General features: G+C 41.1%; 2 protein-coding genes across 2 annotated transcripts; one reads left to right on the forward strand and one right to left on the reverse strand.

Annotated features, from left to right (window-relative positions):
- Positions 1-844: 844 nt before the first annotated feature.
- Positions 845-13,252, reverse strand: LOC109486375 (glutamate receptor ionotropic, kainate 2-like). The gene is made up of 14 exons (XM_019790205.1): positions 13,036-13,252; positions 10,068-10,226; positions 9,281-9,423; positions 8,670-8,808; positions 7,121-7,323; positions 6,730-6,783; positions 6,522-6,614; positions 5,960-6,079; positions 5,530-5,634; positions 4,908-5,018; positions 4,186-4,398; positions 3,233-3,975; positions 2,491-2,616; positions 845-1,886 (listed from the first exon to the last, which is right to left on the reverse strand). The coding sequence occupies exons 1-14, from the start codon at positions 13,220-13,222 to the stop codon at positions 1,652-1,654; spliced, it is 2,631 nt and encodes an 876-aa protein (XP_019645764.1). The 5' UTR covers positions 13,223-13,252; the 3' UTR covers positions 845-1,651.
- Positions 13,253-16,775: 3,523 nt separating this feature from the next.
- On the forward strand, positions 16,776-24,944 carry LOC109486036 (mucin-5AC-like). Its single transcript, XM_019789729.1, has 5 exons — positions 16,776-16,836; positions 19,433-19,690; positions 19,956-20,198; positions 21,359-24,696; positions 24,888-24,944. Exons 1-5 carry the CDS (start codon positions 16,776-16,778, stop codon positions 24,942-24,944), a joined length of 3,957 nt encoding a protein of 1,318 aa, XP_019645288.1.
- The last annotated feature ends 22 nt before the right edge of the window (positions 24,945-24,966 follow it).

Raw genomic sequence — 24,966 nt, forward strand, 5'->3', positions numbered from 1 at the left:
CCATGGTAGTCGCCATTTTCATTTTCCCAGTCTCCAAACTCCGTCTGGAAATTACGAATTTTCTCCCTCAAAGGTCGAAAGAATGGCACACATCCGACCTAGAAACGTCCAGACGATATACTGTACACTTTAGACGTATAATTTGTGGGCAAAAAGCCGAAAATTTACCCCCAAAGTTGGAGAGAATTCACGCACGACACGCCACATGACAACGTGCTGCACACAGCTGTGCTGAACGGACCGTACCATGTGTGCTAATTGCATAGGGGTGCAAACGAGATTACCCATTATTGCTCTTGATAACTAACCATCACCATTCCGCCACCAATCAAATGTAATTATTCTCGTTGCCCAAATTTGAACTTATTTTCTGTGCCAAACCCAATGAAGAAGATACCTCGTGCCACAGCAAGTGTTTATATCCCCAAACTCGTGGATGCCCCCCCCCCCCATTTGTTAATGGACATTACCAGTGCGGATCTCTCCTTGGTGCTGAACTCACCATCAGTTCCATGTATTAAGTATTGCAGTTGTGGCCTCAATACTTAGTACTGTACTAGACGCTTTGTTTGACTCAGCAGTATCCCCATAGAAAAGCGAGGGATTGATACATTTTAGTATATAGTACATTGAAGCCTGTATATCAACAAGATCTTTATTTCATCAAGTCACATACATTTTCTGAGGATTTTAATCCTCAGAAAATGTATGAACAACAAGGGTTACGGAAAAACATGGGTGCCTGCCAAGCCGGGCTACTACAATATCAGGTATCATTTCTTGCTTAACAAGTTTTATACCAATACCAATGCCATTCAGGCAAACTTATAATTCTATATTGTATGTCTGTAATGTTGGTATGTAAATAAAGAATTGGAATGGGAAAACAATTGAAAATGTAGGAATCTTGTTTTTTTTAGCCCACCTTGTTTTTTTCCCTATTGCATTAGATTTGGAGTCTGCTGAGGGTGTCATCCATAGAATTTACTTGTTATGGCCTTACAGCAAAAACAACTGATTCAAGAGTTACCGCTAAGTTATTTTTGAAATTCTGTGTTCCTGCTTCATTTCACTTCCACAAATCAGCAAAAGGTGTTACCATATACAGTATATTTACACCTGCATGACTATACAAATTGTATGAATGTTATACAAGTTATCTTGAGTATAGTCATATCAAATCATACAATAATAAAAAAAAACATTGGTATAAACTGTAATCAAACAACAATATCTATGCTATTGTAAAAGGTACAATTTTAGTTTTCCCTGAAATCCATTGCTGCCAAAAGAGTTAGCTTGTCATTGCCATACATGCAAAATGTTGTAGTAGATATATAATCAGATTCAACTGATTGTCCATGATGTAATCATTATCATGTTTTGTTTCACAACAAATGAAGACAGAACAGAAAGGTACGATGCTGCCATGATGTTTCCACTTACACAGTATATAATGCTTTCTGTTATTGCTTATGTCACAATCCAACTCTACTCCATAAGAATCACTTCCAACCACCTTCAGCTACTTACGTACAGAACACAGAGAAGTAATAATGACAAATCACATCACATACTGTCTACTATGAAATAGCATAATTAAGTTAAGTTTCCCTTGCATTGCCAAAATGTTCCACTAGGTGGCGTTGTTTTACGCACGAAGAGCCTCTAGCTCCCCGTCCTTGGCGCCGTTACGGTCGGCAAGTTCCAGGTCACTTTTCTTCTTGTCCTTCTCCTGCCGCATGAACCACACCTTCTCGGCGGCCATGACCAACATGGTCAGCGCGATCCCCATCAACATGAAGTAGAACAGTCCAGCGAAGCTCTCCAAGTCCAGAACGGATTGATCGCTTTTAGAGATGACAGAGTCACATTTTCCTGAGGCCCTGAAAGGTATAAATTATAATATACCATAAGTTTGTTTTATTTAGTAATCTCAATAGACCAAAATCTACTCTCTACATTTTACTGATGTGTGACAATCCCTGCAGTGTATACAGAACAATACATAAGAAACTGTTCAGGACCAAGGACAGGCATCGTGTGGCATAATGTTAGGGCATTCCGCCCGGAACCCATGGCTCCTAGGTTCGATTCAAACAACATGCCTTGAAATTGTGCCCTTGGGAAAGGCACTTTACACAACTTTCCCCCAACATGCCAGTAGTTGCTGATTTCTTGGCAGATAGGCATTATTGGAAGAAGAAGAACTGTCTATGTGTCTAAAATTCCACTGTTTAAGTATAACGTCTCATCTCCTACTACATAGTTTCTTGTTGAGTACTTAACTGTGTAATCTTGTTTAGTTTCTTATCCTTTTTTAGTACTTATATACTTAATACTTAGTAGACTGATTAATGATATTTACATGCAGTATTCACATGCATTGAACTCCAGCCCTTTTTTCTAGTATATCATATCAATTTCACATAAAAATTGCCTCAAATTATCATGGTTCATCTGAAGTTCTAAAGCATCTGTACTGCCCACCTGAACCAACGGTTGTGGAGGATGTCCATGAAGCCATTTTCACGGAACTCCAGGATCAGTCGGTTGAACTCTTTAACATACGGAGACCCTCGGGGCAGCATCAGGGCTAGAGGTGACAGGAAAAACCTGCAAACAAGTTGCAAATATCGTCAGGACCTCTAATGAACTGTCTATTGGTCAAAGAATGTCTTTATCTACTGGTAATTTATTCAGTTTGGATGTTATGATTTCCTGACACCTTTCTGATATAATATCCAATGGAGCTGACACGATTCAGTACCAAGGACAGACACAGCATATGGTACATGTACTGGTACATGGTTCAGCACCAAGGACAGACACAGTGTATGGTAGTGATACATGGTTCAGTTCCAAGGACAGACACAGTGTATGGTAGTGATACATGGTTCAGTTCCAAGGACAGACACAGTGTATGGTAAGAATAGGTAGTCAGGCACAATGCATAGAATGTAACACATTCAGAATCAAGGACAGACAATCCTCTCACAAAAAAGTTTTCAAGCAGATTTTCAAAAAGACTAAATATTATCTGCAATTCAACATGATAAAGCCTATCAAGTTCTAGTGCTGAAAGCATATTAAAAAATATGGACATTAAATGTGATTCGGCCACTAATAGTAACTGTTGTGTTTGCCACCTCAGATAATACGATACAAATTTCTCCATCAACCACACTACAAGCATTGCTACACATTAAGATCTATAGCAAATCCTCCTTACTTCTCCCCTACTGTCATGAGCACACATCTCTCTTCCTTGATGGTGAACGCGTTCTCAGCATCAGCAATGAACACAAACTTCTCCCTCTCCGCTTTATCCAGCAGCTCATCGCGCGAGTCCAGCAGAACCTCCTCCCTGTTCATCTTCAGATGGTTTCCGACGGATTTGTACGGCTCGTCGGTGGCCGTCACTAGGAACTGTACGATGGTGTTCCGTGCCAGCGCTCCGTAGTTGAACTTGCTGTTTGCCAGCTGGTCTAGCGAGCTGACGGTCTCCTCCAGGCGGGTCTGCGTGAGGAACGCGGCCAGGTTGGCGGTGTAGGACGAGATGACGACCAGGATGACGAACCACCACGTGCTGGAGAGGACCCGCCCGGCGTACGAACACGGTAGAAACTCAGCGCCACCGCCGACAAAAGCGCCCCAGGCAGACCACATGCTGTTGAGGAAGTCCCAGTTCCCCCCCTCCTCAGGCTTGACTTCTCCCCGTTTAGCCAGCTGGTGCCACTCATACGGGTCCAGGTAGCTGATGACCGTGGACAAGATGGCAACTAGGAGGCAGGCACAGCCAATCACAATCCACACAGACGTGCTGAAGGGCGCGAGGAACTGGAAGATCCCAGGGATGGCCTTGGAGGGGCGCTTCATGATGAGGTAGTACCCGGACATCTCTATCGGCTCGGTGAAGTCTACGGCTTCCAGACGGAAGGAACGCGTTGACACCGCATCAAGAACTACGTCAACCTTAGGCAAAAATTGGAAACAATTAGGACATGTTTCAACTGGTTTATCAAGACTGACAATGTTTTTCTATAGTTGTTCCAACTCAGGCTTTATATGTTGAATGGATTGTAAAGAATGGATATGTTGAAGTGTACTAGTTTGTAGAATAATGAGGTGGGATTTGAACCCAAGACCTCTAGATTCTGACTCAAAGACCAACAGCACTCTAACCCTGTAGTTGAACAGTTCTCCAATCATGCCATCCCAGGACCCGTCAGGCTGTTTCTCCCCCACGTGTGCATCCTCCAGAATGTCCAGACTGTAGGTGAAGTTCAGGTGCAGTGCCATCTTACGGATCAGATCCATCAGATAACCCTCGTATCGCTCCTCTCCCTCCAACTCAAACGCATCGGCATTCTTCTTCAGTTGGACATAAGGATGTCTCTGGAAAAAAGATTCAACTTTGGTTCTTTCAGGTTTGCCATGTTGTATATTAAATAAAGATTCCAAACATTGTCTCGGAGCTTGCTACAGGTAACTAATATGTGAAAATGTGTGATATGTGAAGGGTGAAAATACTTGGGCATCAGGGTGTCTGAAATTTCAGTTGTTTCAGAGGAAACTCATGAACAAATATGTACTAATCATTATCATAATCTATGGCATTACATGTAGTTTTGAGAACAGTGTACTAAACAATTTACTCTTTTCATTTTTGCAGTTTGCTAGGCAAAATAGCAAAATTTCAGAGTGTCCTAGATCTTAAAGTTTAATAGCCCTATATGCTTGTCATCTCTGAAATTGCCAATTGACTCTTTGTATAGTAGCCTGTAGGCAGTGCGACATTATATAACTTACGGCAATAGTCTTTCACCATTTAGCTGCACAGAAATTGCAAATTACTGGTTTTTATTTCAATACTGGTGCCTCTTGTCTTGTTCTGTAAATCTGACCTCTTTGGTGATGATCTTGAGCTTCTTGCCGCCCAGGACAGGGTTTGTGAGGAAGCTGGTGTTGAAGGTTGAGGTTAGGTTGGTGCCATGTACGGAGCTCCATGTTCCCACCTGTGTACAGATCGACAGAACAGGAGATAGATAATTAAAGCAGGAATAACTAGAAAGGTAACATCTACAAAGCAAATTCATCATATTAACCTCCACATGGCCCAGCTTAACAAACTACCGCTTGATGTATTCTCTAATACTAAAACACACTTTCATATATCGTGACCATGCAGCCCCTCTTGAACTCTGCATGGCACTTGCAACATTATTTAACTCATTATTTACCATGATGGTCATTGGCCTTATTCGTTTGGAGAAGAAGAAGAGCAAGAAGAAGAAACAGAGCAAAAACAATATTTTTTCCTTCTACAAACTTTTTAAGGTATCTTGAATTATATTTGTATGTGTGTTTGTGTGTGATTGTGTAGAGCTTTCTGAATCATCCTCCCGATAATAATGAAACTGAAATGTTCATGACATTTGCAAACAACAATGGGCAAACAGTGACTAAATATTTTCAAGAAACCCGCCGACAACCCTGCCCTGTCCCGTTATCATTGTTCAATCTCACCTTCCTTAGTTCTCTGCCCTTGTTCTCCAACAGGTCCATTTGCAGGTTGTCTCTGATGCCATCTTTATCAAATGCCACCGTACCACTGTATCCCTCAAACTCCACCTGAAAGTGTGGATTGTTCTTTTAATCATGAATAGATCTCTGGACATATCTGACAACAATAAAAGTAACATGTTTTTAGGGGGTGGAGGTGGGATGAGCTGTTTATATATACTATTAGGTTCCTTTTGCATATTCCAAAAACTGTCTGGAAGTAGGTGATTCACTTCAAATCACTGAAATGGAGGCCTGGCACTCCCCCGTCTTGTATAATATATTAATTTTTACACAGTATTTTACATCATCATCCTTGCAGACTCAAGGAAGAATAGTGTGCAATGTAAAACTAATGGAGATTCTAATAAAAGAAACAAACAAACAAACGTACCTTAGTGGCGTAGGTGTGCAGCAGACACTGGTCCTCCCCACCTGTGTCCTCCACCATGTCAGCAGCAGTGTTCACCACAGTCAGCATAGCATCGATCACAAACCTCTCAAACAAACGGGTCTACGGTTGAAAAAAAAGAGAAAAACACACATACATTGCCAAGTAATGTAGAAACCTTTGAAACTAAAACTACTATACTATACCTACTTTGAAAAAATAGTTGCTTTAGTTACAAAATGCCTTCAAATAACAACCAAGAATTGAGGTGTTCAAAAACTTGTATTTTCAAAGAACTATTATAGAGTGCCACCAACTTGTTGCCACCAACAAGCACAGTTGGGGCATCATCACCAGAAAGCTTAAAACAACTCCTGCAATTAAATGTGCAAAGACAGATATAGCTAGCTGCTGACGCAGCGCGTGCCTGCGAAGATGATGTGTTATGCCAAAAGGCGGTTATACCGGCTATACCAATACAGATACAGATAGAGACAAAGACATTAGCTGACTGTGTGCTGCTGCAAAGCTTCAGGTATTTAGTAACTGTGTGATTGTGTCTTACATCGTCTCCTAGTTCAAAGTTAGGGTGGAAGAACGTCATCCGCGCTCCACTGAACTCATAGTCCTCCAGAGGAACTGTACCCAGTGGACCGTTCTGTGCAGAAAATATAGAAATGTTTTTCCAGATCTTCTGAAGTTCTTTATGTTTTAGCTACTGCAATAAGTAACAAAGAGTATTGGACATAACAGATAGAAATTTTTGAACTTACCAAACTTGTTATCACCCACTGGTACTGGTAATTCAGCATCTGCATGTGAACTGCCTAAAGATATAACATTAACAAGAAATCATCAGTGAGAAATCAGAGTGAGAGCAAGTCATAAGTTAAACATGATTTTCACACAGACTGTTCAGATGGTTTTCTCAATACATAATACATTATCACTAGTTGATTTGATTTGATTTATCATCAACAACAGTTCTGCTTTGTGATTCTGCCAGTCCCATAGTCCAAATCATTGCAGCACTGAGGCTACGCTTTATTGTATTGAAATTGCATCATCAATTGCAGACTAACATCCACACAGACATACATAGACAGACAAGCCAAAAGCAATACTTGGCTCCCTTGGAGTGAAGAAATAGCACAAAACACCCACCTTTTCTAGAACAGTGACGATGATGTCAGAGTTTGTCATGAGGATGACGTGGACCTCTCGTGACATCCTGATCTGCAGGAGAAGTGACCGCAGCTCGCGCCGGTCAACCTCTGACCTGGACAGGAGGGGGATCTCCTTCACCCTGAGGAGCCAGTCCCTGTCTGCTGCCCAGTTCAGGAACTGCTCCAGGGTCCTGTAGGAGTCTGGGATGGGAGCAAGTATGTTTGCATGATTGGGCCTAGGAAAAAAATTGTGTTTCCTGACAGACCCTAGAAAAAACTGATGACCCTAGCATTTTTTGCGGGGTGTACCCCTGCAAGGGACATGAATTTTTCTCCATGATCTGAAACCTGAGTGATGAAACGTTGTACAATCAGGTTTCCAACATTGACATTGAAAATATAAGAGTGTCTTCATGCAAGTTGATGTCACTGGTCATCGTCAAGAATGACGGACGAACAACAACAACTCTGTTAAAGTGTATTGTATAAGTTGGATCACTGGAGATTGCCAAAGTTTAATAAACAAAAAGATAATCCCTACCTACCGACCCTAATTTTTTCAGGACTGAAACAGGAAACACAACATTTTTTTCTTAGGCCTTGGGTATTGAAAGCAATGTTATGTAAGATTTTTCACTACTGCATTTTGAACATTGCTGTCTTTTATACACTGGTAGCCTACCTGGGTTCCTAAAGACATTTAGGGAGTAAAAGATCAATGTTGTTGTCGCCATAAAAACATGTTGAAGCTGCCGAAGATACCCAAACAAAAACCGCTGTTTGTTTACATTCTTTTTAGGAGCCTCCTAAAAATACAACGGGTCTGGCCCAAATCATTCTTGCAAGATGAGTCCTTACTATGTGGGTGATACCTCAAAAATCAGCCCAGGATCCTAAACCTACTACCTTGTACATTTGTATATAGAAATGACTAGAATATTTACATTGAAAATATGGTTTTCAAGCAAATGAAAATGCCTACAGCTTTATTTTCCATTTTTCTCAGCTTTTGTTTTGTTGCAGAAAATTGTAGGAACGTTTTGTCACAACCAGAGAAGAGCCACTAGTATTCTGAATACGGCATGGTCTGTCCTTGGTGCTGAAGATCTTCCTACATTATTATATGTAGTTTACACGGCTCTTTTTGTGTCCAATGTGCAGATTTCTATGTACAGAAACGTTCACAATTAATTTCTAGAGCCATTAATGTAATGTTAATATAATTTTGATTCTTTGCATTGATTAGATGTAGCCTGGGTTCCATCCGTGACTCATAGCTTGGGTGGTGATTTTGATGCATTCGGTGCGCGCCGGAGGGTGCACTTTCCAAGGCGTATAACAGGCGTCGCTTCTTCCACATCAACAAAGTTTGACAACAACACACTGACGGATCTTTGGTGCTGGCTAGCGTATTTTAGATGCTATACTCTTTCCGTTCAATCCCAGGGCCTGGCGGGTATAGCGTTCACGGATGGAGCCCAGACTAACTTGCTTACAAGAAGAAAACCACGTTGAAAATGTCGTGCAAGAACACTGTGGCTACGTACCGGCGAATTTATCGTACAGCACGAAGGCAGACGTCCACCTGTACTTCTGGACGGTGTCGATCACCATCTTACTCAGGTCGATCGGTTCCGGGTAAAGGTTCATGACCCCTGGGCCAGAGTTCAACAGAACACCGGACCTCTGAAAAACAGGACCTTAAATAAAAGTCTTAAATTTTCACAAAGTTCTTTGCGCGCTGCAAGTTTTCAAGATGATTTGCTTGTCCTAAATCAGTATAACATAAAACTTGAAAAGAGTGAGGTATTTGTTTCAGAATGTTCAGTATTTAAATGAATGAATGTTTGACAAGAAATCAGCTTTGAATATGTACAGATACGATCCCAAACTGGTTGATTTATGGACCTTACACAACACTAAAGAAGACTATGTGACACCGGAGGTCACTCAAAGTCGCAAAGTCTTGAAGTAAAATGCACTTGCAGTTAAAAAAAAAGTTGCTATGGGGACCAAACCAAACCAAACCATTTCTTTCCGAGACTGAAGACTTATCTGAAAATTACATAGCTTCATAAACATAGATTGTTCAGAACACGAGATATCATATCAGTTGGTCACACGAAATATCATATCATATTTATCATATCATATTTACCGATGGCCGAGAGACGAACAGTGCCAGTAAGGAGGTGTCGTTCTCGTTGTGGAAAGAACAAGGCGTGCTTCCCTCGTCTGACTTCCGCTCGTTGTTAATGACCACGATGTTACAAATGTCCTGTTGTCGGAACGAGTTGATCACTGATGAAGCACAGATAGGAATGGAGAGATTCGTTTTGTCAAGATGCATGAGTCAAGATGCAGCAACACAGCACGACAGAGCTAATATATATATAACATTCTCTTAATAATTCTCTTCCTCATAATTCATATTTACATGTAGACTATAGTGCATAATACTTTGAAGGTTAGACCTCCAGGTAACAAGATACGCCAAAAAGTTACTCAAGCAACTGCATATGATTTTGAAAACGGCCTGTTGGACCGTTATGAAAATCATATCCAGTGTTTTTTTGGGGCTTACTTTGTACATTGTTTGGCCGATATGTACATAGTTACACATACATGTACAGTGGTATTGAGTTACAATCTCCATTGATTCCAATGCAGAGTCACGTGTCCAAAGTAATGGATCAGTTATCCTGACAAAGGCAGTAGAGACGATCGAAAATCACGTATCTTAACATTTTGTCATGTTCAAAAAATCCCATCTACGACATTGCTATATATCATGGCAATATGTCTACTTGGTACATGTAGTAGGCACTTTCATGATTGGTAACATCCCATAGCTTTTTTGGAACGTCCTTCCATCGCCTTTTTATGTCTACCCAACCGAAGTCATAGTAAAATAATTCTAATTCAAAGCAGCCGAATTTCTGTACCGTTGTATATGGCGTTTTCGCTGGAGCAGTTTGCGTCTTTTTCAACGATGTCGAGAGTAACGTTACGGGTTCCATAGTCGTCTGACGCGTTGACGAGCCGTAAGATCTGCCGTACCGTGCCGCTGTACGCTTCCCTGTTCCCGGCAGTGTACACCACACCTGTACATTCAACCAATCAGAGAAGGGCAATTAGCCATTCGACCAATGAGAGAGTGGCTGCATATCCGTCAAATATTTGACGGAGCTGGGCAGGGAAGAAAACCTGTACATTAAACCAATCAGAGAATTGCAAGAAGCCATTCAACCAATGAGAGAGTGGCTGCATATCCGTCTAACATTTGACGAAGCTTGGCGTGGCTACAAGATTGGTCCTAGAATTTCGAAAGGCAAATGTTCATGAGAATTCTTATCTTTTGCCATTTATATCACAATGCAGTTATTTTGCTCCGGAATCCATATTTCACAGAAATATGCATGTAAAATGTGCATAGACTAATACAGATCCTTATTTTGGTTCTGTTCGTAATCATATAGGGCAGATTTGGGCGAGGAAAAAATCGTTACGGTAATTATTTTTCAAATTGCCCGAGTTAGAAAAAAGTCACGGACGTTCCTCTTAAAGTCCTCTGGGAGATGAGTCATTACAATCATTACGACCATTACAACTTGACTGTAGTGAAAATAAGGGACAACAAAGCGATTATCACCAAACCCCCTATCAAATATTCATTTTCATATTCTCAGTGGACCATTTTCATGGTCACCATGGTACTATAGTGAGTACATTAGGGACCCTAATGCTGCTTTTGGCGTCCTCTTATCTGTGGTTGTCCTAATTACATAAAAGATCAAGAGATAAGACGGCTCATCTTTCAACAGAATGGCATCAGTACCTGGAGATGAAGCGATAACTTTAAATGAAGTTAACTCTGTGAAGAGATACGAGCGTCTTATGCCAGAATGAGATTAGTGTTATCTTGTCAACTTATGGCAAAGAGGGCTTAAGTTAGTAACCTTGTTATCTGTTTTTAAGGGAGAGGAAATCAGGAAGACGGATGCTGTAGGTAGTAGAAAGTGAAAACAATAGTGTAGCCATAAGAGTAGTAAAAACTCGTCCTGTGAGGTTAGGGCTGCTGACTCAGAATGTGAAGGTTCTGGGTTCGAATCCCTGACAGACCTCAGTGCTTTGTCCTTGTTGAAAGGCGCTTTATACCAGTTTTCTCATTTGACTCAGGTGTAAATGAGTACCTAGCTTCGGGGGGTCCTCCCGCTCCCGGATAGACGTAAAGCAGAGGTCCCATGTCACACCTCGAGCACATTAAAGATCCCACCATACTTATCGAAAAGAGTAGGGATCCTTTCCTAAGAGAGTTCAAACCTAACAGTCTTGTCTCAGCTTTGACATCTTGAAGAGGTGATAGTCACCTGTTATGTCAATCCTTCCACAAATGTGGTAAAGCTTCACACTTCACAAATAAGCATTATCTCTAGGAAGTTAGAAGAAACTAATTCTGTATATTAGTACATTTCAGTCCTATCGGTACTACAATGCTATGTATGATACTGCTTGTAAAAAATGGGTCATTTTGCTGTTACCGAAGCATTTTATAGGTCCCTTGAGTCAAACTGTACGTATAATAGAAGATCTTACATTCACATCTTGTAATTAAACGGGTCATTTTGCTGTTACAGAGGCATTTTATGGGTCCCTTGGGTCAAACTGTACGTACTATAAAGATCGTACATTCACACCAAGACTGTAATTTTTTAGTTTCGAACAAATGATCTATACTTCTCCCATTCACCCTGTTATGTCCCTCTCACAAGACAGTACAATAAAGAGCTTAGATTCACACAAAGACTGTAATTGTCATTCCGAACAAATGGATGACCGTACACTCCCCCAGCATGGGGCACTTGTTGTGGCACACCTGCAATCTGACCTTAAATCAAGGGCATTGAACCATGTAAAATGTCAAAACAGAATGTTGTTGTCCCGGTAGTTGTTTATGTATAAATCTTAGAGACTACGCTTTAAGACAATAGTTAAACCTTTATTGTTGTCGCTGACATATATTCTGTACGTTATTTACCGCATACATATATTCTGTACGTAGGATGACATACATGTATATAGCTTAGTTCGATCTTTAGTAGTAGAAGACCATACAAAGACTCACTTTTCGTTGAGTCAATTACGAATCTATCACTCATATGCGGATATATTATACGGTTTTAACAAATACAAGTAAACTAACTGCATTGAGTCTCTACAAGTCTTATAGGTAGTGAGATTTGACTCACCACCCAACGTTTCTTAACGTTAATTGCTTGTGATAAAATGAAATTTCAACACGGTGACTCCTGTACAAACCCACCAGTGAACGATGCAAACCCAGCCGGTACTCGAATATTTTCTATATGCGCTGAGAGCCGATTGTAGAATGCTCGTCTACAGAAGGCTCACAAAAATGTAGAGAATTCAGACATGTTTACATCGAACTATAAGCCTTGTTAATAGCATAAGTCAACATACAGGTGTCTTCTGAGTGATTTTTCGAAGCGCACATAAACTGTGAATATTTCCACGTATGCAAATTCTTTCAATAGTATCGTCAACTTTATGTCTTCTCGGATTTTGGTTCCTGATGCAACCAAGTCGTTATGACCTAACCTTCACATGTATCGTCTGTCTGTTCTTATGTAATGACCTTAAATGGATCGTGTAATTTGGTGACCTTACTTAGCCCTGTTAATTCTTATAAGTTTTCAGTCTTAAGAAAACATTTGAGTTACGCCAAAAAAAACAAAACAGTTACTCAAGCAACTGGATATGATTTTGGAAACGGTCAGACGTTTCAGGAAGCATCCAATACCTTTCGTCTGTGACGCTAAGAGACTGCAGGAGAATGGCAGGTTTACAGCACGAACTATTGATTGATATGCAATTAACATTTGAGTTACTTACCGACGGTGACTTGAACAGACAGTGCCGTGTGAAAATAAGCAATAGTAAGAATGAGAACCACCACAGAAACCCTCATGGTAGACGCTATCATGGTGGCACCATTCAAACACAGCGACGCTGGGAGCAAAAAGTGGTTAGATCGCTCCTGGCGAGGTCGGGCGTTTGTGTACGCTGCTGCGGGGGTCATGAATGTATAATGTGGCTACTGTACGTAGAGGTAGACCTCTCATGGGCTGTCCAGTCCAACCAGAGAGTCCTTAATGTGATAACCACAATTGGTCTTGTTTGTAACAACTTCATACACAAGCAAAAGTTTGTTATTTTCTCTTTGTTCGTAAAATGTAGTGGTAAACGCTGTGAAACACCTAATTTTGACACCTCCGTAGGTGCACTAATAAGAGGGACGGTGTAGCGTCCCTAGAAAAGTGGACAAACCGGATTGTATTTTCAAACCATTGACTGGTTGTCATATCCACTTCATATTTGTGGGTTCTATAGAACTGGGAATGGGCGTCGTGTGGTGTAGAGACGGTTGAAATTGCCTTGGATGCAGATACGGAAGAATTTGACTTTTTTACGTGTGATAATAACATTAGGATATCCTCAAATTGCGTAACGAAATGAATGATGATTTTGCCACACTGGGCTAAGTACAGGTCACAACGAAACATGATGAACAGATACAGTTGAGTTTAGAAATAAAAGCTAAAACTAACAATTACTAAATAATATCAAATTCTCACTCTTCAGGTACAGTAGAGATGAAAGAACATGTATGTTTTTCGATGGAAGGTTTGTCTTGTTGCATTGGGAATATGAATTTTTCTTCAGTGCTTAAGTGTATGAAAGATGATCTCAATCAGAAGAGTTAAAACAAACGGAAGTGGGGAAACTAAATGTTGTCGCTCCAGATCTTATCATGATAACTGACTCCCCTGGCACTTCATCATTCACACAGTTTGACCTATTTCTGCCACTGATTCAACCTGGGAGCGAGTCTTTTGAATGCTGAGATTCTGGACTCTATTCTAGGACCTGTCGTTCAGAACAAAGCCGCAAAGTGTCTCTGCTACACAGGTTCTCTTCCAGTTCTCATCAATACACCGTTAACATACCTGTCTCCAAGTCATATTACAACAACAGCTTCTTTCCCCGGACTGCAAAATTATGGAACTCTCTTCCAAACAGCTGCTTTCCGTCCGATAACAATAAGGTCCACCGCCATCTCCTACCTCTAGCTCTATGCCTAGAAGTGGCCAAATATAATTGGCCTTGCATTGAGCGATGCCGTTAAAAAAAAAGGTTACTTCTGTAATTAGTGCCATCACTTGTCGTAAAGGCTTAACCGCTAGATGTCACCTTTACAACCAGGCTCATCTCATTTCTATCAGCACCTATTGTCACGAGAAAGTATGATACCCGGCTACGAACCAAACAAAATAAAATAGAACAACATAAGCACATTGACTTCGTTGAATCAAAACTAAAATAGAATTGGAAAGAAATACTGCACGTTGAGGAGATAATGTGTGAGAGAGTGCAAGAGAGAAAGAGTGTGTTTGTATATATATATATAAAGATAGGGAGAGAGAAAAGAAAGAAAATTATTTTGTAACTGCTTCTATCACATTTCATTATTCTCTAGGGCATATCATTCTTGAATGAAATGTTTGCACAGATCATTTCAAAAACCAAACTGTCACATGTCGATGGAGCAATCGTGAGATCGCGTGTCAGACACGCGTCACGAATGGTTGGTGTTAAACCGTTGCGTGCCTCTTCACGTGCGGCTTAGTACTAACTAAACAATCCGAGAAATACACTCATCATATCATAACAATTTACCGTGCCTACACAAGCTGCCAAGACAAGGACCAAATACAGGTGAGAGACTATACACTGTGATTTGTAACACCCCAATTTCTATACCTTTCTAAAACTATTTCCACCTAATTTAAGCCTGTCCGTTAGATATGTTTGTATCATGGTATATGTGATCTAATAGCGAAAATGTGATAAATGTTTCTTTACCACTTCACACACACAAGGCTGTAGAATTGAGGAATCATCCCTGTACATGTACCAGTGTTTGTACTATGTGTATACAGTGTGTTTCTCCTTTCGTTCTAACATGTGTGTTCCGAGGGTTGTGTTAAACAGCAAGGCTGATTGATCTTTTGGTTAATTGTCATCTTCGGAAATCGTTATGCTCCATTTTTCTGTGAGAAATTGGAAAACTAAATGCAGTAGATAACATAGGTGGAATACCCGGTGATAAATATAGTTTATGTTCTTGAAAATACTTAAGACAGGAAGTACGCACTTTGAAGACGATATGTATTGTTGTCGTTAAGGTGCTCGTGTGTATGTTTATGATTTACTATTTCTGTCTATTGTTCAATATTAACAGTTTGTATATTTTTTGTATCAGTGGCGATGAGTTTCCTATGAATTCAGTTTGATATATGAATGAATAAAGGAATAAAATAAGGCTATAATAAGGATATAAGGATATGATAACAAAGAATATCATTCATATCTATATACGGGTTCAATGATATCATTAGAATGCCAGAATGCTGTGACATTCCGTAGTACTATGAAGACAAAAGCTATGATATGATTTATGTTGATATATGAACCTTTGGCCTTAGCTAGATTTAAAGGTGCACGACACCACTGGGCACTGTATTTTGAAAACAAGTCCAAATAGTCCAAATGTAGAGATATTGATTGATTTTGATCACTAAATATGTTTCCAAAGGGAAATTATATCAAATACGCTCATTTGGAAGACGCTGTATCATGTTTGATGTGATGAATGTTATATTTGCATATCATCATTTGCTGAGTGACTTTTGATTCTGACATTTTACATCATGTTGACATGAACGTAGGAACATCTCGCCAGTGTTATCTACTCGTACATTGCATTGTGACAAAGGAACATATTTCCCTAAACATAGATAAATATCATCTCGAGCTCTAATCCTATGTGACACGTTCGTTATTATACAGACCAAGCTCGCATGTGATCCGTGAGAGTTGATTAAGAGACGCTAATTAGTCAGGACAGCCCACCCCCGGGAGTCATCCCTCACAATCCGGCACAACTCTGCTGTCAATCCGGATTATCCGGAAAAATGGTCAGACGATGAATGGTTTCGGAAAATCAATTTGAAGAGAAATGAAATATCTACTTCCATGACTTGTTTATGTTCCATTGGCCCTCGTGTAGTATCATGCATGGTTGGCAGTGCACAGATAGTGTACGTGGGGTCGTGTGGCATGGCGGAACGGCAGAGCTAGTGCTCGACTCGGAACCAAGAGGTCCCTGGTTCGAGTCCTGACATGCCACCGATCTTGTGCCCTTGGGAAAGGCAATTTACACAACTTTTCTCACTTAACTCAAGTGAAAAGTATTGTCCCATCCTGTATTTGTCCTCTGCGTTGGCGGTGGTATAAAATAAGTTGATATAACTTGAGTGTGCCGTCATCATGTCTAGTCATGAAAGAAATGTTGGAATATAAAAAAAAAAAGATAGTGTGGGGGAAGGCTAGATTACGTCTACATTGGCACCTACTTTGCCAGAAAATAATTGTGCTGTCTGGACTACATCGTAGTGATCTTTTAAAGTCTGTAACTTGGCATTTCAGACTCATCTTGCAATAAAGGTGATGATGACACCACTGAAGATGCTCCTACCATGAGATGAGCCAAGACAAAGATTCTACTGGACATGGCGAGCCTGGTTCTCCTGGTGATGATGGCTACACTGGTGACAGTGACGTCCAGCAAAGGTCGGTCAATCATTGTTTGAAACATAATGTTTATCATTGAGAAGCTCAAATCACCTGCAGGTCGCTTTTCATTGAGGTCATGAGGGAAGAGGTAAGGGTCAGACAAAGACACATGTACAGTTTACATCAGTTATATTAATACATACAGATATTTTACACACATGGTACAAAATACATACTTGAGACCTGGTATATGGTTTGTGTCAGTTCGTTTTGTCCATTTATCATTTCTGTTAGTTTAAAAGACACTTGCCAGCGTTGGGGCCCGGGTTATGCGTGTGTCTGGTGGTGGACTGTTCCAGACAATGTCCACGGTAGGCTATAGATATTCTGAAGCACTTTCGCTGAGGTATATACGTATGTTATGACAAAACAAATCTCTGTGAAACCACGATCTTTCTGTGTCTCTCCGTGTGTGTGACTATCTTTTAATTGAGAGTCAGATAATTAAATGCTTTCAAAGTGCCCTTTGTTTAGTCACAAAGAAGATGAGCAAGATGTCTTAAGGCTATGGTAAGACTCTCGTCGAGTGACAAGACTATTTCTCGGAAATCAGGTGGAAGAAAGTCTCCCATGTGCTGTTCACATGCACATCTACCTGTCCCCACGTGACATGCCTCGGATTTTGTGGGGGAAAATCTTTGTACATATGTTACAAACAAGTAGTTACAGTCAACGGTCAGTTCTATACACTCACGTGCCACATTATGTAGGGGGGAATCGTTTTGTTATCTAGTTGATCTATCTGTATATTTCATTACGATCTGGAGTTCTTAATCCTAACTTCCCCTTAGCATAACTGATCCTCCCCGTGTCTCACTTACCTAAAACGTGGTATGTCGGGTAACAGGTTATCTATAAAAGGCAGACAGTTTGGGAGTCATACTAGATGAACGCCTTCCATATGTGAGGTAAACATGTCCTCGTCTTCGCACAAAGTGGTAAGAGATCTTTTTTTTTCTTTCATTTTGGTGCGGGTGACTGTTGTGCGAAGTATCATTTCAGATGGCTGTAAAAATACATTGTGAATAGCGCCATGGTCCTAGATTTGTAATACTATTAGCATGCAAGCTTACTCTAGCCTCTAGTCGACTGCAAGTAGGCTATGATAACAACAGCACCCTCTTATTATGAATTTAAAAGTTACTCTGTGTTGGTAGTAATCATAGTAAAATGTTGAGCTTTATTCCGACACAAAGTTACAGTGGTCGTTGAAAATTTGATCTCTGTGTAACTTTTTGTTGGAATAAAGTTCCACATTTTACTATAGCATGACCTTCTAATTTCATTTTACCTCATTTACCTATTTAAATGGGTTCTACAGACATGGAATTATATTAGGAGCTTTTCTGCAAATTTTAATGGAAAGATTTTGTCGAGGATAAAATGTAGAAATGACAAATTTAAACTACAGGTGGTAATGCAAAACCCTAGAAGGAACACACGTTGAGCATATATAATCTAGCTAGCTAGCTAGATTTCATGGGAGGTATCAATTTGAAAATATACGTTTGAAAAAGAGATCATTAGATAGCTTTAAACAATGTTAAGAGTTAGATGTTCAAGGGTCAGGTGTAACAAGTCGATCGATGTAATGTAGCCAGCTGCTGCCGCGCCGCGTGCCTGTGAAGCTGGTGTGTTACGCCGAAGGGCGGTTATACCGGCTATACAGGTACAGATACAGAAGAGAGCAATCTTCCGAAGTATTACAATGTTGAAGCAAGGACATTATACAGATACATAATGTCCTTGGTTGAAGTGATCAAATGATTTCACTCTTCTCGACAACTTTTTTGCTTATATCTGATAAAGATGATAAATCATTGCTGCGATTTTTGACGGGAACCGGTTTTGTCCCTCCGGGCTGTCGCAAAAGTAGCTTAATATTCCTTCTCAGAAACCGAGCTTTGCTGTAAAATCTTAAAGACAGCATTATTTCACATTTCAAACGTATGCAGATACCCTATATTGTCTATATCAAAATTAGCAAAGCACATTAAAAAGTTTCTTGTCCTTTACGTTTATCAGGATTTTTGAGACTTTACTAATTACAAAATACGTACTCGTACACCAACCTGGAAAAAAACACACAGAGGTCTAAAAACACGTTAGGCATCTATTGAGTAAAAAAAGTGCGAAACCCACTAATTACACGAGTCAGCATATGTTCGCACAAAGTGAACACTAGGAACACACACACTCACACGCCAGCGCCGGATATATATTCGGTCGGAATTTAAAAGGATATGTCGTCTACTGTTATTGTCCAACATGGCCTCTCATGTAGGGTCTCTCATGACTGAAACCTGTTTTTGTTGGCGACGCCTTAGGGGCGGAGCCGTTGGTAAAGTACTGTGATTGAGTTGAAAATATGCTAAAAATTCCTTGAATGCATTCCCTAGGGAATTTTTTTTTGGTCAATGCCTTGTGGAACCGGCCTTTACGCATAGCAAGGACGAAATCTAATCTAATGGTTGGCTTGGGGCATAAAACATGTGGTAGTCTGTGCAGTTTTTTTTCAATACATGTATTTCAAATAAGTTCTCTAGACGTTAATAACAACCACAATGTCACAGCTGTTTGTCTATCATTACAGATTGTCTGGAGGGGACTGGCCTGTCCTACCGTGGTTCAATAAACGTCACGTGGTCTGGGCAGAGCTGCCTCCCCTGGGATACCGCGGATGTGGAAGACTGCGGCTTCAGCAGTTTGAGATTTCCTCTGGCGGACCTGGACAGCAACTACTGTAGGAACCCGGATGGAGACTACCTACCGTGGTGCTTCTACGAGGAGCCTAGCGGCATTGCCCTGAACTGCACCAACTGGCACTACTGCGCTATACCGCCTTGCTCCGGTAAGTTACTAACGTTGCTCAATATGTGCTTTCTTCAAATCATGATTCTGGTGACAAAGAATACCACTTTGTAATAAGAATAAGATTAAGAAAGCTCCTTATAATGGACATCTCCACCTTCAAAATCTTAGCTATATATGTCGGGGAAGAAATTCTGTTTACGGCCCTCAACTATGACTCTGTTCAGCATCACACAAAATACCTCCGCCCCTGAGGCACGGCCAAAAAGAGTAGAACATACGCAAGTTTTTGTTTTTTCCCACAGACTGCCGGACGGGTAAAGGCATGTCATACCGCGGGACGATCTCAGTGACCAGGTCGGGACGGACGTGTCAGGCCTGGAGCAGTCAGTCCCCGCATCCACACGAGTACCCCCCGGAACTCTTCCCAACATCCGGACTGGACGAAAACTACTGCCGGAATCCGGACGGTCAGTTTGAACAGCCCTGGTGTATCACCATGGACCCGGACCACTTAGCTGAGTACTGTTCCGTGCCCCTTTGTGAAGGTAACTGATGTTTTTTTTGCCTCGTGGTCCACTTCTTGTCAACAACAAAACACACTATTTACCTCCGTGAAAAATGGAGATATTATGTTTGGTTTTTGTTTGTGTGTGTCCGTGTGTGCATCTGTGTTTCTGCATGACCATCGGGTAAGGTTGTAATAGATATGGTTATGTTCAGTCCCTCTCAGAGGGAGAACGTCATAAATCACGCCTGCACCTGGTTGCACTCGCTATTTTCACACGTTTTTCATTACATGACCTCCTTCACAGCTGGCAGCTAGTGTTGTTTCCCTTGCACGATAAAGAAAGACTTGTAAACACCGCGTTGAATACGAAGAGGGAGCAGTGACCACCAGACAACATTTAGATAATTCGCGGAGGTCTGGGATCTCCGAATTCTTGTTACTTCTGGGGAGCAATGGTCACACATCGCGACTGAAGCCAAGCCTGCACTGATCATGAGTCAGGTTCTGACAGAGAAAAGTTGTGGCGTGTCTTGAACCGTTTAATCAGTGACTTGCCTGTGCCTCCGTCGTGTCCACCCAAGTGAAGACGCCTTGTCTTGAGTTGTCCGAGGAGGGCGATATCGTAAGTCATTGTTTGCACGGCTCAAGATATGTCAGTAATCAACGCATCAATGCAAACCTCCATTGGAAGAAGCGGATGTCATGGTGAAACAAGTTTAAACTGTAATTTCCAGCACAATAAATTGGACTTACCCAAATTTCAGACTGTACAACTCCAGTCTTTGTCAAGGAATGAGCAATCCACCGCTTCCGTGACGTCACGTAGATAACACACGTGACTACGTGAGCAGTAGATCATAGGTTGCAAAAAGTCTGTTGCGCCCCCCGTCTCTGTTTAGGGATGGTTGTAATGCCCTGATGTAGATGGCCTCTTAGACCCCTCGTGCAAAAAAATCCGGTTCTGTGTTCAAGATTCTTATCTTATCTAATGAGACTGAATGTCTAGGCGGATATTATTGTCATTGTTTGGTTTGACAAAAGATAGTTAACAAAAAGAATGAGAAGTACTTTTACGTTTAAATTCGTAAACACTTTGACCAATTAAGATTACCCCCATTATCAATAGTAGTCGGGTACTGGCGAACGATACTTAACAATATATAGTTAATGAGGTGTAATGAAATGTATATGTTTCAGCTACCACCACCGCACCTGGTAACAACCAACAAACGACTTTCACATCACCCTTTGTCTCCTCAACAACCGAACAACCAACAACAGCGACACGAAAAACAAGCCACGTCCCCAGGACAAGTAACAATGTAACGAAAGATGTAGTGCTGACTGGACGTAATACTAGTACTACTTATAACACTGTGACTCCTATAACTGTGACAAGATCTAGCATGCCCGCAGTACCGACTACTGACAATACCACTGACAGTTTAGTTAATACTAGTAGTACTAATAGTACATTGACTCCAACTGTGACTGTGACTGTAACTAGCATGCCGACGTCCGACAGTACTACTTACAGTCCCGTTAATACTAGTAGTACTAATGACACTGCGACTCATACAACAGTGACGACACCTACCATGAACACAGTACCTACTACTGACATTACTACTTATAACACTGAGACTTCTATGACAGTGACGGTACAAACCACTGACAGAAGAAGCAACACAACCCTACAACAAACCCCTGACAGGACAAGCAACACAATCCTACAACAAACCACTGACAGACCATTACAACAAACCACTGACAGAACAAGCAACACAACCCTACAACCAACCACTGACAGACCATTACAACAAACCACTGACAGAACAAGCAACACAACCCTACAACCAACCACTGACAGACCATTACAACAAACCACTGACAGAACAAGTAACACAACCCTACAACAAACTACTGACAGAACAAGTAACACAACCCTACAACAAAGCACTGACAGAACAAGTAACACAACCCTACAACAAACTACTGACAGAACAAGTAACACAACCCTACAACAAAGCACTGACAGAACAAGTAACAAAACCCTACAACAAACTACTGACAGAACAAGCAACACAACATTACAACAAACCACTGACAGAACAAGCAACACAACATTACAACCAACCCCTGACAGAACAAGCAACACAACCCTACAACAAACCACTGACAGAACAAGCAACACGACACTACAACAAACCACTGACAGAACAAGCAACACAACCCTACAAACTACTGACAGAACAAGCAACACAATCCCAGAACAAACCACTGACAGAACAAGCAACACGACCCTACAACAAACCAATGACAGAACAAGCAACACAACATTACAACAAACCAATGACAGAACAAGTAACGCAACCCTACAACAAACCAATGACAGAACAAGCAACGCAACCCTACGAACTACTGACAGAACAAGCAACACAACCCTACAACAAACCACTGACAGAACAAGCAACACAACCCTACAACAAACCACTGACAGAACAAGCAACACAACCCTACAACAAACCACTGACAGAACAAGCAACACAACCCTACAACAAACCACTGACAGAACAAGCAACACAACCCTACAGCAAACTACTGACAGAACAAGCAATACAACATTACAACCAACCACTGACAGCACATTACAACAAACCACTGACAGAACAAGCGACACAACCCTAGAACAAACCACTGACAGAACAGGAAATGCAACCCTACAACAAACCACTGCCAGAGCAAGCAACACAACCCCACAACAAACCAGTAACAGAACAAGCATCACAACAGTAGACAGGAATGACAACAGAGTTACGACCGTTGGAACCGAGAGTACACACAGACCTGCTATGATCAATTCTACGGAAATCATTACTACATTCATGACATTGACAGACAATGGCACATACACATCAGACAATACAGTTCCTTACATCGCAAAGACGACATACGCTCTTTCAACGAACACCGAGGACACTTCATCAGCAACAGTCGCAGATAACATCACCACGACATCGCTAATGTCTTCTGTTGACAACTCCACAGCTATAACCAAACCAACCCATACTACCCCTGCCTCGCCCATAGCCTCCTATACTTCACCGTCTATGACAATTTATCGAGTGACCAGTCAAACTGGTACACCTCCTACTGCCAGTCAACCTGGCACTGCATCTATGTTTATATCCAACAGGACCAGTGGCAATGTGACGTTAAAAGACTTTACATCGACAAGGACCGAATCTATAGCAATCATTGACAATACCACAACAGCTACAGCCCCAAGTACATCAAATAATCTTACCGAGATGTCCACAACAGCCCCAGTCATGGGAGAAAATGCAACAATGTACAACGGCACAAATGTCGATGTAACACTACAACCATCTACATATTGGAATCACACATTCACATCAGCTGTATTAAATACAACCAGTAGTAGCGCCACGTCACGAAATTTCTCAGCACATAATCACACGTCCTTTACAACAACGACAACGCTCTCTACAACGGGTAATTATAGCAACACCACATCAGCTACAACCAACGTGAGTGTCGCTTCTTATACTTACACATCTATAGCACCAGTGACAACATCAAATACAACCAATAGCAAGGTTTCATTGCAGACAGAAAATTATACTTCCATATCACCAGTGCCTACACTTAACATGAACAGTTACAATATAACATCACAAACAGTTACGCCATCTACATACGAGACCACATTCAATGCTTTGGGCAGCAGCAACGCATCACATACAGCGGCTACACATACGGTTACGCCCACCAACACACTAAGCACGTACATATACGATACAACCAGGAACAGCACCAAAACCATTACAACACAACCTTCTACATTCAATGTGGACAATAATAATACAACAGTCTTGCATTCAGCAATCAACCAGACGCTAGCATCACCATTGACAACATTCAGTACAGCAAGTAAAAGTAGCAAACCAACAACTGATGCATTCTTTACAACAGACTACACTTTAATAACAGCAGATGGTAACGTCACCAGTGACAGTAACACAGCGTATACACCTACACCTTCTTTTAGTAAACACACTCGTAGATCCAATACAACGGTTCCCTTTACACCTAATGATACTTCTATGTTAAACATATCCAGTAACAACGAAACTTTATATACAACCACTGCCAATACTTCCTATTACAGCTCTACAATCAACACAATTGGTCACAATGCCACGTCTTACACAAATAGTCCTCCCAGCCATACTTCCAAATCCAGTAGTATCGAACCAACATTAGATACAACCACACTTCCTACACCGAATTTCACTTCAAAATTCACCACAACCAGTGACAACGCCACATTACATACAGCTACATCAACTGTCGACAGGCACAGTAGTAAGCACGTCACACCACGTGCATCCACTCTTCTCGCTGTCGTTCATACTTCCATTGTTGATGCAACCAGTAACAACGCTACAATACATACAACAACTCCTCGTGACAGTTACACCTCTATATTCAACACAACCATCAGCAAACCTGTATCCCATACAGTTACACCCATGGTCAATTACACTCTCAATACAACTAGTAATACAACCGAATTCAACACAACCAATAACAACATATATGTATACACCACTCCTACAGTCTCAAATACCTTTGTATCCAATACAACTGGTAGCAATACGTCAAATACATCTACTTCTCCTACTGACGTTACCACTTCTAGAGCCAACAAAACGACTGTTACAGACACTTACACATCTACATCAAATACAACAAGTAACGTTGCCACATCGCACTTAACT

Source organism: Branchiostoma belcheri, unplaced genomic scaffold, assembly GCF_001625305.1.
Source record: "Branchiostoma belcheri isolate BF01 breed outbred unplaced genomic scaffold, Haploidv18h27 scaffold8, whole genome shotgun sequence".
In the NCBI taxonomy this organism is placed as follows: domain Eukaryota; kingdom Metazoa; phylum Chordata; class Leptocardii; order Amphioxiformes; family Branchiostomatidae; genus Branchiostoma; species Branchiostoma belcheri.

What these genes read in the sequence shown, in the direction of transcription:
- LOC109486036 (XM_019789729.1), top strand. Translation starts at nt 16,776, where the DNA reads ATGGCGAGCCTGGTTCTCCTGGTGATGATGGCTACACTGGTGACAGTG. An exon ending in CGCTATACCGCCTTGCTCCG is followed by an intron (nt 19,691 to 19,955) that starts GTAAGTTACTAA and finishes TTTTTCCCACAG; the next exon opens with ACTGCCGGACGGGTAAAGGC. An exon ending in TTCCGTGCCCCTTTGTGAAG is followed by an intron (nt 20,199 to 21,358) that starts GTAACTGATGTT and finishes TATATGTTTCAG; the next exon opens with CTACCACCACCGCACCTGGT.
- LOC109486375 (XM_019790205.1), bottom strand. Translation starts at nt 13,222, where the DNA reads ATGACCCCCGCAGCAGCGTACACAAACGCCCGACCTCGCCAGGAGCGA. An exon ending in GTCTGTTCAAGTCACCGTCG is followed by an intron (nt 10,227 to 13,035) that starts GTAAGTAACTCA and finishes TTGAATGTACAG; the next exon opens with GTGTGGTGTACACTGCCGGG. An exon ending in TGCACACCTACGCCACTAAG is followed by an intron (nt 5,635 to 5,959) that starts GTACGTTTGTTT and finishes CCACACTTTCAG; the next exon opens with GTGGAGTTTGAGGGATACAG.